This window comes from Lathyrus oleraceus, chromosome 3, assembly GCF_024323335.1.
Source record: "Lathyrus oleraceus cultivar Zhongwan6 chromosome 3, CAAS_Psat_ZW6_1.0, whole genome shotgun sequence".
Taxonomy (NCBI): domain Eukaryota; kingdom Viridiplantae; phylum Streptophyta; class Magnoliopsida; order Fabales; family Fabaceae; genus Lathyrus; species Lathyrus oleraceus.
This window is the reverse complement of record NC_066581.1, coordinates 414,695,207-414,712,819: the sequence shown is the minus strand read 5'-3', so window position 1 is coordinate 414,712,819 and position 17,613 is coordinate 414,695,207. Positions and strand designations below refer to the sequence as shown.

The 17,613-nt window shown below is 37.5% G+C and overlaps 3 protein-coding genes across 4 annotated transcripts; 1 reads left to right on the top strand and 2 right to left on the bottom strand.

Moving 5' to 3' along the window:
- The first annotated feature begins 1,878 nt into the window (after positions 1 to 1,878).
- Positions 1,879 to 5,323, top strand: LOC127127987 (uncharacterized). The gene is made up of 4 exons (XM_051057248.1): positions 1,879 to 2,077; positions 2,443 to 2,618; positions 3,984 to 4,913; positions 5,014 to 5,323. Exons 2-4 carry the CDS (start codon positions 2,455 to 2,457, stop codon positions 5,114 to 5,116), a joined length of 1,197 nt encoding a protein of 398 aa, XP_050913205.1. The 5' UTR covers positions 1,879 to 2,077; positions 2,443 to 2,454; the 3' UTR covers positions 5,117 to 5,323.
- A 4,618-nt stretch (positions 5,324 to 9,941) lies between these two features.
- On the bottom strand, positions 9,942 to 11,160 carry LOC127131495 (uncharacterized). The gene is made up of 2 exons (XM_051060414.1): positions 10,831 to 11,160; positions 9,942 to 10,727 (listed from the first exon to the last, which is right to left on the bottom strand). The coding sequence occupies exons 1-2, from the start codon at positions 11,158 to 11,160 to the stop codon at positions 9,942 to 9,944; spliced, it is 1,116 nt and encodes a 371-aa protein (XP_050916371.1).
- A 1,608-nt stretch (positions 11,161 to 12,768) lies between these two features.
- LOC127127986 (WAT1-related protein At3g28050) lies at positions 12,769 to 16,459 on the bottom strand. Of its 2 annotated transcripts, XM_051057246.1 has the most exons (7): positions 16,083 to 16,455; positions 15,940 to 16,005; positions 15,737 to 15,850; positions 14,697 to 14,931; positions 14,174 to 14,332; positions 13,921 to 14,072; positions 12,769 to 13,389 (listed from the first exon to the last, which is right to left on the bottom strand). In XM_051057246.1, the coding sequence occupies exons 1-7, from the start codon at positions 16,271 to 16,273 to the stop codon at positions 13,212 to 13,214; spliced, it is 1,095 nt and encodes a 364-aa protein (XP_050913203.1). In that variant the 5' UTR covers positions 16,274 to 16,455; the 3' UTR covers positions 12,769 to 13,211. The 2 variants fall into 2 exon arrangements, with proteins under 2 accessions (XP_050913203.1, XP_050913204.1); XM_051057247.1 differs by lacking the exon at positions 14,174 to 14,332 and having other exon boundaries at positions 16,083 to 16,459.
- Positions 16,460 to 17,613: the final 1,154 nt, after the last annotated feature.

The following is a 17,613-nucleotide window of genomic DNA, read 5'->3' as shown; positions in this document are numbered from 1 at the left end:
CAAGGGTACTTTGCTTATGGCGGTTGCACAAGACGACAACAACAATGTCTTTCCCATTGCTTTTGCTCTGGTTGAAGGTGAAACGGCTGATGGATGGGGTTTCTTTCTTCGACGTCTCAGAACGCATGTGGCTCCACAAGTCAATCTCTGTTTGATTTCTGATAGACATGCTGCCATTGAGAGTGCCTACAACAATCATGACAACGAATGGCATGATCATCCTTTTACCCATGTCTATTGCATTAGACATATTGCACAAAAACCTTATGCGTGCAATAAAAGATAAGAATCTTCGCAAGAAGGTGGTGAATGCTGGGTATGCTCTAACTCAGCCGTCATTTCAATATTATCGTGATGAGATTAGACTGTCTAATGAAGACGCATGAAGATGGCTAAATAACATACCAGTAGAGCAGTGGACAAGGGCATTTGACAGAGGTTGTCGATGGGGCCATATGACAACAAACCTTGTGGAATGCATGAACGGGGTATTCAAAGGAATTAGAAATCTGCCAATAACCGCCTTGGTAAGATCGACCTATTATAGGTTGACTTCTACGTTCACAACTAGATGTGAAAGATGGAGTGCGGTGTTAATGTTTGGGCAAGTATTCAGTGAGTGTTGCATGAAAGTCATGAAAGAGGAGAGCATCAAAGTTAGCACACACACCGTAACAGTCTTTGACCGTCATAGGAAAAATTTTAGCGTCCAGGAAACAATGGACCACAACGAGGGGAGACCAAATTTAGCCTATGCTGTTAGACTAAACAAAAGTTGATGCGATTGTGGAAAATTCCAGGCCTTCCGCATTCCTTGCTCCCATGTCATTGCAACATGCGCATATACTCGTCAAGACGCTTACAACCATTTATCTGATGTGTACAAGGCCGTCACCGCCATGAATGTATATAATTAAAGCTTCTCGGTACTACCAATGGAGGAATACTGGTCTCCATATGAAGGTGATATAGTTTGGCACAACGACGAGATGCGTAGAAAGAAAAAAGGTAGGCCAAACAACACAGTATCAGGACATAAATGAATTCCATAGATAAAATGATAAGATTATGTAGTATCTGTCGTCAACCAGGACACAACAATAACAACTGTCCCAATCGAGGAGCATCATCTGGGTCTTAAGCTTTTTGTAACATTGTATTTCTGTAACCTTCAATCATTATATATCATTAAGTTTTTGTTACAACGAGGTTCACAACAAACATTAGTACAAAATAAGCTAACTGAAAATAGAAATATTTATAACTGATTACAACAATCAAATTGATGTCATCTCGACCGAACATCATTTTCATAGCATCCTTATCAGTCTTCATTCGCACCCAACCAAAGATACTGTCGAGTCTCTCAATACTTCTAATTTTTCCCTTTCCGATATTTTCCCATCTAACCAACGAACCAACTCCTCTCGAGTTGATTGAACGTATTGATGTTTCAGAACAACATCAGCATCTGAGGTTTGTCTCTCGCATAAATCACCTTTTCGTATCAGCGACGAACACCAAACATGCTTTGCCAAATGATTAATTGAGATGTGGAACAATGACTCACATAACACATATATTTATAACAACAAAATTACATTTTACACTGGCGCCTCCTCTCAAGTAATACACATTGACGCCAATTGAGTTGGCTAGGACACATGTCCTAGCCAATCCAATTGGCGTCTCCATTCAATTTTTAAGAGGAGTCGCCAATTGAATTGACGTCTCCTCCTAGAATTGAGATAGTTTGAGATTTTTTTTGAAACGAGAAATATTTTAAAAATTTCCTCAAAATAATGGATTATTTTTTTAAAAAATTCACCATTTTATAGATAAAAATCTACTAAAAACACTAACCAAAAACATAAAAAATCTAAAATAACAAAATTCAGCAACTCCCTCCAAAACCACACAACGCAACCGCGCCATTTTGCCATTGTTTATCACAAACAAAAAAAAAGTTGAATTCGAAGTCATCCACCACCCTCGAAAACCAAACCCTCGCCGGAAAAAACAGCCGGACTTTACCTTCGTAAGAAAGAAGGCTGCCGTAAACCGTTACCAAATCCAGGTACTCCCTTTACTTCGATTTTCCCATTCCACCGCAAATCGCGGCCGCGATAGCCGCCCCTGCGAACGGCACCATAGCAGATCTAAACTCCGCACCACGATTCCGCAATTGTGCGCTTTAGCTGCGCAATTGGTAACATAGCTTTTGTTGAATCTCATAGATAAAGCTATTTAGTAATTGTTCTGTATATATTTTTCTTAATGACAGATGAATTGAAGCATCTAGTAGATTAGTAGTGAAAGAACCGAATATTTATATAGTGATGTATATGTAAACTTTTGTTATTTATTTTCACTGATTTATAGCATTATGCATAGTTTATGGAGAGATCTTAATTTTTATTTTTATTGATGCTTTTTGTTTAGCGAAAGGGTGAAATGGAACCACTACAGAAGATTTCAGGAGGAGGAGCAGAAACACTGAAAAATATGCCTCCTGGATCATCGATTTCTATTGCATATCACCCCAATTTTGGACCTCATGATGATCTCATTGTTCTAGAGCTGGATGAGAAACTGATCCCAGATGTTTTGAATGAAAGGTATGTGTTGATCTGCATTGTGTTACTCTTAACTCTTTGAAAGGGAAATGAAATGATAAATGTTACAGATTTATCGCAAACACTTGTGCCCTAATAACTGATTGCTTCTGACCCCAAATGTTTCCTTGACAATGAGATGAGCTTGTTGTAAGCCTTTTGATGTATTGTTGTCAAAGAATAGCTATAGTGCCACAGCATAGTGGAATTTGAACAAATTGCTATTAATATGAAACGTGCTGTTTAATACATAATGTTGTCAAATAGTGGCACGGCAACACTGTATTGCAATGAATTTGAACAAACAATTATTTTTTGCTATTCGGGATTAACTATACCAGTTTAATGTCCACTACAATAGGGGGGATTGAGGTCTGACCTCACTAGTTAGAATAATTAGTAAACATTGTTAGACCTAGTTTTATTTGTAATTTAAATATTACTCATGGAGTAAGTGTAGAGAACATTTTGCATCTTTTTGGTTCTTAGTTAAGAACCATAGTTGTTGACTCTTATCAAAGGTTCCCTTTAAGTTTGTTGCGATTCTTCATTTGGCTTATCACCCCCTTTGAGTTTGGTGCCATTCTGCATCTCTTCTTTTCCATGTTTGTGATTACTTTCTTTTAATCATAAGTTTGCAACTTTTTCACCATCTTCTAATCTATTTTTGAATTTCACATTTCTCATTGTTCTTTCTTCATCCTTTCTTTTTATTTATGTGTTCTTTCTTTATTGTTTCTGTTTAAGAGTCCCACATCGGACAATATATGGCTTGAACATGTGTTTATAAGTGGGGGCAGTCCTCACTCAACCATCCAGTTTTGTAGGGTTGAGTTAGGCCCAACCACATTTCTTAACATGGTATCAGATCCCCGTTTAAGATCCGGTGGGCCACCTACTATGGTTTCCGCTATCGGGCCACCCACCATTTATCTCCACGCTCCAAATGTCCAGTCCTGGGCGTGAGGGGGTGTGTTAAGAGTCCCACATCGGACAATATAAAGTTTCTTATTACTTAAGATTCTAATAGTTACTCTTTCGCCGCCTTTTTCTTTCCCTACTTGTGTTACATAATTTCTCTCTAATTTAGGATGGTCTTAAGAGGACAGCCTGACGAGGATGCAGTTCTTTGTACTCAATCAAAAACATATGCTATGAAATTTGTTGGAACTTCCAATTCTGTTTCCGCTATCGGGCCACCCACCATTTATCTCCACGCTCCAAATGTCCAGTCCTGGGCGTGAGGGGGTGTGTTAAGAGTCCCACATCGGACAATATAAAGTTTCTTATTACTTAAGATTCTAATAGTTACTCTTTCGCCGCCTTTTTCTTTCCCTACTTGTGTTACATAATTTCTCTCTAATTTAGGATGGTCTTAAGAGGACAACCTGACGAGGATGCAGTTCTTTGTACTCAATCAAAAACATATGCTATGAAATTTGTTGGAACTTCCAATTCTGTTTTGCTTGTACCACCAGAAAATCAATCAGAATCGTATGAAAATCAGCAGAAGGATGATATTAACAATACTGACGAGAAAGTTGTTGCACGTATATTAAAAGTTGTACCTGGTAGTTTGGAGCTTATTGAGGTTTCCCCCAAACTTGATAAACTCAAATTGCTTCTTTTAGAGAACACTTACAGATTTGATGAAAATGACATGGAAATTTTAGAAGAGAATCAGGAATCAAGAGCGGGATTATATAACTGGAATGATCTTATAGACAATATTCAAGCTAGTGACGAGGAATTAAGGTTTGGATTAGAGGCTCTTTCTGCTGTGGAGATTAATGGGTATTGGAGATTAGTTGATGAGAGTTACATGGACATGATTCTGGGAATGCTTTTGAAAAATTCAATGTTAAATGACTGGACACTCAATGCTCTAAATGAAGATGAAGTTGTGAATATGCTGGAATCAGACGGATTTCCGATGGTTCTTGCAAGACATTGCTTGCATGTATATGCCAAGCAAGTAAAAGAAAATGATGGCATGGAAAGCTGTGTATGGAAGTTGGATGAGAAGCGGGTATGCATACACTTTGCAAGAGAAATCCTGAAAGGAGGTAAGAGGAAGTTAGAGAGTTTTATGGAAGAATGGAGGAAGAAGACTCCAGATGAAATGCAGCCATCTTTTGATCTTATGGAAGGAGAGGTATTAACTGAGAAACTGGGAGTTGAGACATGGGTTCGTGCGTTCCGTGTCTCTTCTTTGCCTTCCACTCCAGCTGAACGTTTCTCCATTCTTTTCAGAGAGCGTGCAAAATGGGATTGGAAAGATCTGCAGCCCTATATCAGGTTAAGATGTCATGTAACTTTGGTACATTAAAATGCATCATCATTTTATTTTATTGATATACATATATTTTACATAATTTTCTCTTTTTCAATGTTTCAGAGATCTGAATGTACCAGGTCTTTCTGCTGAAGGTTTACTACTCAAATACACTCGAAAGACACAACCGTCACCTAATCAAGATCCAGTTTTCAGTGCAAGATAGTATGTGCTGATATATTCTTCACAGTTCTTATGGCTTTCCCCGTCTTTTTAAATTGACTGTAAGCATAGTACTTAGAAAAATTTAGGACCGTCTTTTATTTCCCCTGTTTTCATTTAGATATGTAATATCAAGAATTGATGTCTGCTTCAAAATTTAGGACAAACTTTAGCAAAAATAATTATTTTAGAGTGATAGTCGTTACCTTTCTTTACATTTTTTGGAAATTATGGATAACATCTAAAATGCAAACTATCAAAATACTGAGACTTAAAAATTAAGTTTATATAATACTGTTAGGAAAAGCTATATGCTTGTGACAGAACCTGAGTGCTCGGTTCCCTGCATGACAAATAGATAGTACTCTGGTAGTAAACTAGTTACCTATTGGAATTGCATTTCATTTTTCCAAATACTAACCAGCATAGAAATATATATATATATATATATATATATATATATATATATATATATATTACTTTTAGGGGAGCTGCTTAAGTAGAATTAAAAGAAAAACAACCAAAAAATAAACTCAACGATTGTATCACACGAAGATTATAATTTACAGAAACTTCAACCCCTGGACAAAAGTAATTCTACTAAACAAATATAAGATTTGAATCACAACAGATATTGTTTTCAAATTTGAAATGAATCAAATATGAACTTATCTTAAAACAAATCATAATATAGAGTTATACTAATAAATCAAATCTAAACCAATCATAGTCTTCAAACTTAAATTAAATCAAATTTAAGCGAATATCAATTCAAATTTGGATTAAAAGAAAGCAATCTTATAAGGTAGGGTATATGCAAATAGAATAAAACACAACATAGTGTAGAGTGCCATATGGTAGGATATGGGCACTTCGAGAAATTATCAATGGTAGGGTTATGGGAGGCAAAGCACCATGGGATAGGCTCCAAGGGCTAGGAAGCAGGGAGCCCTAACACAGATTATTTGAGGTGCTTCAATTTTCCAAGGTTTAGGGCGCTCTTAGGCAAGTCCAAGCCCTCAAGCTTTGTCCTTGTTGACAAGCAAGGTGGAGAACACCACCTAAGCAGGGTTTAGGGTCTTGCCTTTTATCTTAATTCCTTCTTTCTCTTCCAATGCCTTGATCATGTCTAGGTTGAACTTAGTTTGAATAAATTAATACGGTAAGTGTTACATAGACTTCTTTGAGTGAGATATTTTGTTAGGGCCTATAGGGACTTGAACCTTTAATTGATTAGGATTCACTGATATGATTCTTGAGTTGCCAAACAACCTCTTGCTCATGGATTTTAAGCAACAAAAAGATAAAGGTAATTGCAAAAATTAAAGGCAGTAGAAAGAAAAAGAGACTTGGAATTAAGACGATTGAAGATGGAAAGGGGATATAGTGCAAAATAAATAAATAAAAACTTGCACATGAATATGGAGGGCAATGGGCAGGGTACTATAGTACCCATCCCCATACCCGCGATTTGAAAATATCCCCGTGTCCGAGCCCATACCCGCTTTGGTGCCAAAGTTAGCACCCGTACCCGTGTCCTATGGGTATGTAAGTACCTATACCCGTACCCGTGACCCGCATTCCTATTAAAAATAAATAGATCAATTATAAAATATCATATAATTTTAAGTTTTTAAAAACACTAAAAAAATTTCAAACAATTTATTGTTGAAATAAACGAACACTTATATTAAATATGTAATAATTTAACATTGATATACCTTTTATAATTGATAGACATACATTTTTATATAATAATATCAACTAAAATATATAAATAAAAATAAAAATACATAAATATATAGTGTGCAGATATGGGGTGGGGTGGGTACCAAGGTGCCAATACCCGCACCCGTATCCGCTTATTTTTATGGGTAATTACCCAAGCTCATGCCCGTACTCATTTTTACGGATTTTTACCCTATCCGTTGTGGGTAAATTTGTGGATGCTGATAGGTTCAATTTAGTATCTTAAGTACAGGAAATAGTAAGTACAGAAAATAGAGTAGGAAAATTCTGATTTTTATTGATGAAAACTAGAGTTTATATGGGATCTAGTTATACAAAGCAAATACAGAAAAGTTGCAGAAAGCTGCAGAGAAAATAGAAAGCAAATAGAGGCACTTAGAGAGGCCTGTACTCTCCTAGGAGGATATTCTCCACTCAATTTCTGCCTACCACCACAGAGTGAGTGCTCCCTCATTTATTGACTTACTCCTCAATTCCATTACCACCCAGCTGTTGCCAACTGTACCACTCATGTGCAGTGCTAACAAACTTTGTTCTATTCTCTCTCTCTCTCTCTCTCTCTCTCTCTCTCTCTCTCTCTCTCTCTCTCTCCCTCTCCCTCTCCCTCTCCCTCTCCCTCTCCCCCCCCCTGACCTCAAGGATGAAGGCTGGAAACTCAGTTCGCATCTTTTCTGCCAACTCCCATGAATTCTCAAATTCAGGGAGATTTTTCCATTTCACCAACACTTCCGGTTCCCCTTGTTCATTCCGTCTATCACTTATCACTTTCTCAGACATTGGTTCCAACTGCCACTCCTCATTCATGCAACTTGGCAGAGGTTGGGGTTCCACCACCGGGATTACAACTTTTTTAAGCAGAGATGCATGGAAGACAGGATGCACCTTAGAGCCCTCAGGCAATTTGAGCTTATAAGCCACAACTCCAATTCTTTGTATCACCTCATATGGCCCATAATACCTTGGACTCAGTTTCTGATTTAGCCTTTTTGCCAGTTTTTTCATCTTATAAGGCTGAATTTTTAAGAATACCATATCTCCCACCTCATATTCCACTTCCCTTCTATGCTTATTTGCCTGGCTCCTCATCAAATCTTGAGCCCTCAACAATTGCTCTTGCAACTCCTTGATCATCAGGTTTCTTTCCATGGTCAGTTTGTTGACCTCATCTATAGCAGATCCAGGGATATCTCCTCTAATTAGCACTGGAGGAGCTCTTCCATATAATGCCTCAAAAGGAGTAGTTTTCAAAGATGCATGGTAATTGGTGTTGTACCAATATTCTGCCCATGCCAGCCACTTAGGCCATTGCCTAGGTTTGAGCCCAGTCACACACCTCAAATAAGTCTCTAAGCATCTATTTACTACCTCTGTTTGGCCATCAGATTGAGGATGGTAAGCACTACTGTACTTCAATTTAGTCCCTGCCAATTTAAACAATTCTGTCCAGAAGTGGCTGAGAAACACTTTGTCTCTGTCAGAAACTATGGAACTAGGAAATCCATGCAATCTGATCACTTCCTGAAGAAAGACTTCAACAATACTCTTAGCTGTGTAAGGATGGCTGATAGGGAAGAAATGGGCATACTTGGTTAATCTATCCACTACCATCATGACAGTATCTACTCCTTGCACTTTAGGCAATCCACCAATAAAGTCCATAGAAATGTCACTCCAGACTTGTGTGGGAATGGGTAATGGCTGCAATAAGCCTCCTGGTGTCAAAGTTTGATACTTATTTCTTTGACACACTTCACATGCCTGGACATACTCCTGGATTCTCTTCCTCATGCCCTCCCAATAAACAACACTAGCAATCCTTTTGTATGTCCTTAAATACCCTGAATGTCCCCCAACTGCAGTTTCATGGAATTCATTTAGAATCCAAGAAATCCTAGGTGAATTTCTGGGAATTACCACCCTTCCTTCATGATACAATCTCCCTCCTTTTAACTGAAACCCCTTCTGGCTGGCAGGGTCTGAAATTAAGGTTTGCACAATACTTCTCAATTTATCATCCTTCCTAATCTCCTCTTCTAACCCTTCCCAGGCTTCACACTGAATGGTGGTGATGTGGGCATACTGCATCTGTCTAGACAGTGAATCAGCAACACTGTTTTCTTTTCCTGGTTTGTACATCACTTCAAAGTCAAACCCTAAAAGTTTGGATAACCACTTCTGCTGTTCTCCTCCCATGATTCTTTGCCCAGTGATAAACTTAAGGCTTTTTTGATCTGTGTGAATTTTGAAATGCCTTCCAAGTAAATAAGGCCTCCACTTTTGAATTGCAATGACTATAACCATCAGCTCTCTCTCATATACAGATTTCTGTTGAGCCCTATCAGATAGTGTTTGGCTCATGTAACGAATAGGTTTTCCTCCTTGCATTAGGACAACTCCAATCCCTTGGCCTGAGGCATCGGTTTCTACAACAAATTCTTTATCAAAATCAGGCATGGCCAAAACAGGGACAGTAGTCATAGCCATTTTCAACTTCTCAAAAGTTTCTTGAGCCTCACTACTCCATTTAAAACCATCCTTCTTGAGTAGTTGTGTTAAAGGCCAAGCAATTTCTCCATAGTTCCTCACAAACTTCCTGTAATAGCCAGTGAGTCCTAAAAATCCCCTCAACCCTTTCAAATTTTTAGGTGTAGGCCATTTAAGCATATCTTCTATCTTTTTTGGATCTGCAGACACTCCTTGTCCAGAAATAATGTGCCCTAAATATTCAATCTCCTTCTGGCCAAAAGAACACTTTTTCTTGTTGGCATATAGCTGTTGATCTTGCAATACCTTTAAGATCATGGTTAGGTGGTCCTTATGTTCTTCTCTGCTTCTGCTGTAGATTAGAATGTCATCAAAAAAACACTAAACAGAATTTCCTAAGGAAAGGTCTTAAAACCTCATTCATCAGGGCTTGGAATGTAGAGGGGACATTTGACAGTCCAAAAGGCATCACTAGATATTCCTAGTGGCCTTCATGAGTTCTAAAAGCTGTCTTTTCTATATCTTCCTCTTTCATTCTAATCTGGTGGTAACCAGATTTCAAATCCAGCTTAGAAAAGATAACAGCTCCACCTAACTCATCTAGCAATTGGAAACTTATTAGGAATAGTCACCTTGTTTAAGGCCCTGTAATCAGTACAAAACCTCCATCCTCCATCTTTTTTCTTTACCAATAAAACTGGGCTTGAAAAAGGACTTGTACTATGCCTAATAATTCCAGTTTGCAACATTTCCTTCACTATCTTCTCTATCTCATTCTTTTGGAAAAAAGGATACCTGTAAGGTCTGAGGTTAGGTATATCAGCTTCATCCTTGAGCGTAATCGCATGATCATGCTTCCTTATAGGAGGTAACCCAGCAGGGAGGTTGAAAACCTTCTCAAAAGATTTCAACACTTCTTCCCATTCTGTCAGTTTCGGGGACTGCTCCTCTGCCTGTAGAGTCTGTAGGAAAAATCCCATGCCTTCATTATGCAAAGCTTTTATCATAGCTTTCATGGAAGCTTGTTTGGTGCACAAAATCGGATCACCCTGTATATTATGCTTCTGTCCTTCAGACGCCCATTTCAGGCTTAACTCCGCAAAGTTTGCTTCAATATTACCTAAACTGGCCAACCAATCCATCCCCAACACCATATCAGTCCCTCCTAACTCCATCAAAAAGAAATGTTGGTTAAATTCCACCCCCTGCATCTTAAATCTCAACCCTTCACAGATTCTCTGATATTCGACTCTTTCACCATTTCCCACCTCAATTACATAAGGGGGAGTTTCTACCAACTTCAATCCCATCTGTTCTACTAGTTTGGCATCAATAAAGTTACTTGTTGCTCCTAAATCAATTAGGGTTACCAGCTTCTTCTCCTGCACAGTCACCCACACTTTAAAAGATTTGTTAGAAGTAAATCCTTGTTTACTTTGCATGCATCGACAATTATAGAGTTTTGAATTCTTCTTCTGCTTCCACCAGTTCTTCTATTTGAACCCCTATTCCCCCTGTTTCTTCTTCTTCATCACTACTATTCTCACACAATTTCAAGCTCATATGCTTGAACTTACGGATATGCTCCCTATTCCACTTGTCTCCACACTTAAAACACAATCCTTTTTTGCCCCTCTCTTCCAGCTCTGCAGGATTCAATCTCCTACCCTTGTATTTCTCATTTCCCCCTTCCTTCTTAAATCCTCCAAAGTCTGCAGGATCTTTGAGTTTTAAGGGTCCTCGTCTATCTCTCCAAGAGCCACCCTTCTTATGCAGCACATCATTTTTCTCCTCAATGAGTAAAGCCCTGTCCATCAGTTCTGCTAGGCTTTGACTCTCATGGAGTTTAAGCTCAGTTTGAATCTCTTCTTTCAATCCATTCAAAAAAAATAGAATCCAACATGATCCTTTCCTCCCTTCTCAAAGGAGCTACTAACATTTCAAATTTCTCCATATACTCTACAACTGACCCTCTCTGTTTCAGGCTTAACAAGGGTCCCAAAGGATTGTGCAGTAACCCAGGTTGGAACCTTCTCATCACAGCCACTTTGAACTCTTCCCAAGTCTTCAACGGCGCCTGCTCCTCCCACCATTGATACCAGTTCAAAGCTTTGTCTTCCATGGCAAGCACAACTGCATCTAGCTTGTCACGCATCCTCACCCCATTGAGGTGAAAATACCTCTCAACCCGAACGAGCCACCCATACGCATCCTCTCCTTTGAAAATCGGAATTTCCAACCTTCGTCTGCTTCCCATGGAACGAGATATGTTTCCACCATTATGACGGCGGTTCCTGGGTCTGGATTCACGCGATATCGTGCTCCTTCCGCTTCTCTCATCTTCTTCGTCGGATCCTCCGTGATTCCGACCCGGTTGCTCTTGAATCAGCTGGCGTATTTGCTCCACCGTGACTTGCGGTCTTGCCTGCTGCTCCATCACCAGCTATCTAATATGCTCCATCATCCCTTCAAAATTGTTCATTCTCTGCTCCACGGTATCTACTCGGTTTTCCATGATGCTTCTCGTAATGACCATCCACCTTGAAACGAAACCAAGGCTCTAGATACCAAATTGATAGGTTCAATTTAGTATCTTAAGTACAGGAAATAGTAAGTACAGAAAATAGAGTAGGAAAGTTCTGATTTTTATTGATGAAAACTAGAGTTCATATGGGATCTAGTTATACAAAGCAAATACAGAAAAGTTGCAGAAAGCTGTAGAAAAAATAGAAAGCAAATAGAGGCACTTAGAGAGGCCTGTACTCTCCTAGGAGGATATTCTCCACTCAATTTCTGCCTACCACCACAGAGTGAGTGCTCCCTCATTTATTGGCTTACTCCTCAATTGTATTACCATCCAGTTGTTGCCAACTGTACCACCCATGTGCAGTGCTAACAAACTTTGTCCTATTCTTTCTCTCTCTCTCTCTCTCTCTCTCTCTCTCTCCACTTCCTACGTTTTCTCTCATAAAACTTACCATATCTACCAGGTGTCCATTGAAGATGAGTCAAATTGCCATCCCAACCCATTGAAGAATATAAGAATGAAAGTCTAACACTCTGCTTGTTGTGTATGTGTATCAAATGTGCTTATAACTGTACTAGATTACCTTATATGATTTGGACGGTGTTTGTGTAGTTAGATTCGTTAGTAATCAAATTATGTGCAATTCTTCAGTAGTTAATTGATTAAGCTGATTAGGTAGTGTCTAGTTATAGACCACTGTTATGGTCCCAGGTCTAGGACCGCATTGACATAGTCTTAGACGCGGTAGAATAATGTTTAAATGGGTCGGGGATGCTGCAACAAATAGAATAGAGCCGAAGAAGGCGATTGTACAACTACTCCAAATCATGTGTGAACACTAAGTTTTGGGTTGTATTTGCCTCCACTAGCTTATCTTAACTAAATACAATAGTACATCCAATATAAAGCATACTATGAAATGATTGTTTACAAAACAACAGTTCCCTTGCTTCAATTTATGTACAAGAGAAGGGAGGAAATGATTTACAGTTTTCATTTAGGCAGAGTTTTGGATTAGAAAAAATGAATTTTGTTGTCCTTCTGCATATAGAGTTGTTCTATTTATAGAATCTTTCCTAATGCTTTTTGTACAATAGTCAATATTGTTGCTCCCATGTCTTCAATCTTCATAGTCACTTTTGTACATAACTTGCAGATGTTGCTACCTTCTCTGTAGAAGACTTAATTGTGTTGTTTGTTGCATGGTGAAAAGGATACTATTCTCAAAGGATACTATTATCATTCAGTTGAATTGTTTTTTGATAGTCTTAAATATGATGTCCCCTTAGACATTTAGATACTCTGCTGCTACAAACATGTGTTAAGAGTTGTGTTTCTTTTATACACTTGCATCCATTTTCTTTTCAACTCTATCAGCTTCATAGCCTTGCAAGAGAGGAACATTCTGTGTAGTTGGTGTTTCGTGGCTAGGGACATCTTCAACAACCTCTTCTTCCGTTGCTTTACCCCACATTACAGTATAAAACCCAATTGATATTATTGTGGCTCCAACTAAACTGCAAAAAGCATAGAATTTTAAAACAAGTTAAAAATGCAACAAACTAAACTTTGAACTGTCTCTCTTCCACAGCAATGTATGTACTAATTGATAGATGAACTGAACTCGTAAGTGTTTTGATCTCTTAATGGGATACCGTGATTACAGCTAGCTATTTGTGTTGCTGTCTTAACCCTTGATTTAATATGGGACTAATCCGTAGTTCGGTTAAGTAAAATCTTACTATGAATTGTTTCGCTAAGGATCGTACTCAAGTACTATTGTACGATTCAATCTTAGCTAAAATTCATTAACCCCTTAAGCCCAATCACTTAGTTAAAGGCCGGCTTGAATTGATTTGTTTAAACTTATCTGCTAACTTAAGTAGTCATAAAACTATTTGGTAGAACTTATGACAAGTGTATAAATTGGTTTTAGCTTATTTCTACAAGTCTTGTATGATAACTTATGAAAATAACTAAAAAGTGACTTTATTTGGATGAAGATTTTATTTGCGAATTGAATTGAACATTATTATAAATGTTAGTACCTTCCAAGATGGAGAGTATCACCAAGGAACACTACTCCCATGGCAACAGCTATGACAATTGAGAGTGGTTTGAACATTGCAACATATACAGCTCCCTTTATACGTAGTACATATGCGTGAACTGTATTGTTCAAGAATGATCCAAAAAATCCCTATAAACATATGAATTATATAAATCATAATTAGTACTACTATAATCATATAGATTAAAGTTCTGTATTTTTTCTTCATGGCTTCTTATTCCTAACCCTACCGAGCAGAGGATGGAAGTAAGTGATGTATCAAGTCCTATTTTCCAAGCACTTGCATTTGGCTCACTTATCACTCCTACAATTGCAGCAATAATGCTCACACTTAAGTTGTAATAGAAGATCACTGTTAGTTCATCCGGATACACCTTCATAATTTGAACCTGTTGGTTTAAAAGAAAATTTGAGAATTAATTTTGTCATGAATAAGAGATGCCATCATTATTAGGTATGGTAAGATGGGTCCGGTTCACCGGGCATATCCGTTTTGCCCACAATTTTTGGCCGGCCCGGCCAAGGTTTTAGACCTGCATCCGTTTTGTCTGCAATTTTTGGCAGACCAGTTGTAGGTCCCGTCCTGTTTTTTGGCGGGCACGAGCATGAATGAGACAAACATGACTTTTTGTCATTTTGAAACTTTAGGGATGCATAGCCTGTTTACCCTATCCCATTTTTTTTTGCAAACTTTTGTAAGACATGCTTAAACAGAACAAACATTTATACTATAGCAACCAAAAGTATTTGTACCTGCACAATGTACCACATGGGAACCAATATATACTCAGCTGTAAGTAGAAGGCCACCAACGGCCCAACTTTGATCTGAAGATTTAAGAGTTTGATGAAGTGAAAGTGAATGTCTATGCGCAACGATGATTGGCGGTCCTATGTAAAGTGTCACTATAAATGCTCCTGATATAGACACTATGGTCCCCAACACTTTGGCTTGACTACTTGAACTTCTTATGGCTACTCTTTCCATCCTTCAATAAATTACAGAGAAAAATGAATTAGTACACAATAAGAGAGTTTGGGAAATATCAGTACATATTTTATTCCAAACTAACCCTGTAATTAAGGGCATACATGTTAATTTTTTAGATAGAATCGTGAAGTAGACGCATCTTGTGGCCAACTCATTGAATTGTCATAGTCATATTCTTGGTTTTTCTCATTAACATGTCAAAGTCCTATTCTAAAACAATCTTTACAATAATGTGCAAGTGAATTAAATGTATATGATAGATTATTTTAAGACAATAATGTATTTTTTAAAGAATTATTATGATAGATATTTTTATAATTTGTTAAAATTATTTAATATAAATAAAGCTCCTAAAATTTTTGTTTTTGCTTTTAATGTTCTTCTCAACTTATTCTTTATTGAGGGTATTGACAAAAATAAAGACGGATTATTTTGAAGTTAAACACCAATTAATGTGGCGAACACACGCAAGGTCAATAATATATAAATGTTTTTATTAAATCACAAATCTAAGGACTATTTTGACTAATCTTCTCAATTTTGTGGACAAAAATATAAATTTAATTAATATTTTTTATTATTAATATAAACGCATACATAAATAAACACATTAAAAAAATATAGTGATGCGATTTCAAACTTAAACTTCCATATACAATATTATCAAAGCCGACTTTTTCTAAGTTGAAAACCAAGTAATGAATTATTAGTATATTTTAATTTCCTTGTTCTTTACACTAAACTCCAAAACATGCTTGCACATAAAGATTACTTAAAAATTAAAATAATAAAATGAGTAGAACCTGAAAATGATGGCAAGCAAGAAGGTAAAAGCTGGCACCAAGTTGCTAATAGCTGATGAAAGAGTTGGAGAACTCAAACTAATACCAGTATAACCCATTATCTGAGATGAACTTCTGCAATTTTTTTCACCAATTAAACAAAAATAAATAAATAAACACTCAAAATTTGAAAATTAATTAATTGCATTTTAATTAATTTGTACCCTATCAACCCAAGAAGACCAATTTTGTATAATATAGGTTTACTCAAAGGAGGAAGAACTCTTGATCTGCAAAGAAAATAGACAGAATTGTTGAGAAGATGTAAAATAAAAGGTTAATCATGAATATTTATATAAAATTTTACCTTTTGGAGATAAAGGGTGCAGGAAGAAGAACAAAAGCAGCAACAGCATAAGCATAAACAACAAAAACATGGTAACTCATTCCTTTTAAGGTAGCAGCTTTGAAGAGAGTGTTCAAAGCAACGTTGATGCATTCCATGGTTACCATGGCACCAAAAGGAACCAAATCTTTGTAGCAATATTTTGTTGTCATTTTTCTTTCCAGAGTAAAGTTTGAGTGAGGTTAAGAAACAATGGGTTGAAGTGGAGTGTGGTATCCAAATAGACAATTTGGTTTGTATCACTTGTAGATGATAATAATGCAAATTTTGGATGTGATATCATCAACTTAGTTATTGGCATTGGGTACTTTGATTAATAATTTGATAATATGGGTGACGTATAGAGCACTACATATAGTTTCAAATCAATGCGTCTCTTTTTTCTTTATCTAGGTATTTTTAAAAAAATCAGAGAACCGAGATATTTTGTTTTAATAAAATTAATGCTATATTTTTCAGAAAATAACAGGCAATTTCAACGCAAAATAATACAACATCAAAACTCAAATTAATATTAATGATATATTTGTAAAATGCCTAATAAATGTGAAAAGTGATTGTTTAAGGAGGGGCATCACCTATAGGACGCTCATCAAGAGGATGCACATCGGCCTAAGTCCCTCTTTTTACTCACCCTGGCCTGAAAAATGTGGAAAATGACGTTTCTTAATTAAAGGGAAGTCAAAGTGAATAGATTATCAATGTCTCCTTCTGAAATAAGAATTCATCGTTCTACCATTGACTGAGTGAACATTTACCAATCCCTAGAAAACCCTAGGCCAAGTAGAGCCTGATAGATCTTGGGAGCTTTGCTGACGTCCTATTGTATGACGCTTCCGGAAGCTCCAGATCAATTCTAACGACATCAAAGCATTCCAAGGTTCGTTAATAGGATTGTCAGGTGGGTAGGTACAAGTGATGAGCCATGTGACTCAAAAAATGACCTTTGGCTAAGGGGACGACGCCAAGGCAGTTGAAGTCAACTATCTCATATTAGACGCTCTATCACCCTACAAAATCATCCTGGACCAACCCACCATCAATGCGATATGGGCAATTATTTCCACTTGGTATCTGGCTATGAAATACTCGCTGCCTGATGAGTGATTCAGGATAGCACAAGGCGATCAACAAAGCGCTCACAAATGTTACTAGAGCATCCTTGTGATGGAAAAGGAAGAGCTCGCCCCTATGGATGCCCCCTCACTAGGGCTTTAGATGCGAATGCCAATTGTTGGGATTATAGGGTTGAACGTGGACAACGAGAGACTCATGCCTATGAAGGACTTGAAGGAAGTAAGAACATCCCCTTCAACCTATTTAGTGACAAATATATGCACCTCACTTATCAATGAAGAAGAGCGCGAGCTAGTCGACCAACTGAGTAGAAACATCAATTTGTTCGCTTGGGTCCCCTCTAACATGCCTGGGATAAACACTAGAGTGGTGAGTCAACGCCTCGCTGTCAACCCTTCCATTAAGCTAGTGGTGC

Excerpts from the sequence above, each read along its gene's own strand:
- LOC127127987 (XM_051057248.1), top strand. The coding sequence starts at position 2,455 with ATGGAACCACTACAGAAGATTTCAGGAGGAGGAGCAGAAACACTGAAA. Across the intron at positions 2,619-3,983 it reads CCAGATGTTTTGAATGAAAG|GATGGTCTTAAGAGGACAAC; the intron begins GTATGTGTTGAT and ends TCTCTAATTTAG. Across the intron at positions 4,914-5,013 it reads GATCTGCAGCCCTATATCAG|AGATCTGAATGTACCAGGTC; the intron begins GTTAAGATGTCA and ends TCAATGTTTCAG.
- LOC127131495 (XM_051060414.1), bottom strand. The coding sequence starts at position 11,160 with ATGGACAGGGCTTTACTCATTGAGGAGAAAAATGATGTGCTGCATAAG. Across the intron at positions 10,728-10,830 it reads GGGTTCAAATAGAAGAACTG|GAGAAGAAGCTGGTAACCCT; the intron begins GTGGAAGCAGAA and ends GTGACTGTGCAG.
- LOC127127986 (XM_051057246.1), bottom strand. The coding sequence starts at position 16,273 with ATGACAACAAAATATTGCTACAAAGATTTGGTTCCTTTTGGTGCCATG. Across the intron at positions 15,851-15,939 it reads GGTCTTCTTGGGTTGATAGG|AAGTTCATCTCAGATAATGG; the intron begins GTACAAATTAAT and ends AAAAAATTGCAG. Across the intron at positions 14,073-14,173 it reads TTACTTCCATCCTCTGCTCG|GGATTTTTTGGATCATTCTT; the intron begins GTAGGGTTAGGA and ends ATATGTTTATAG.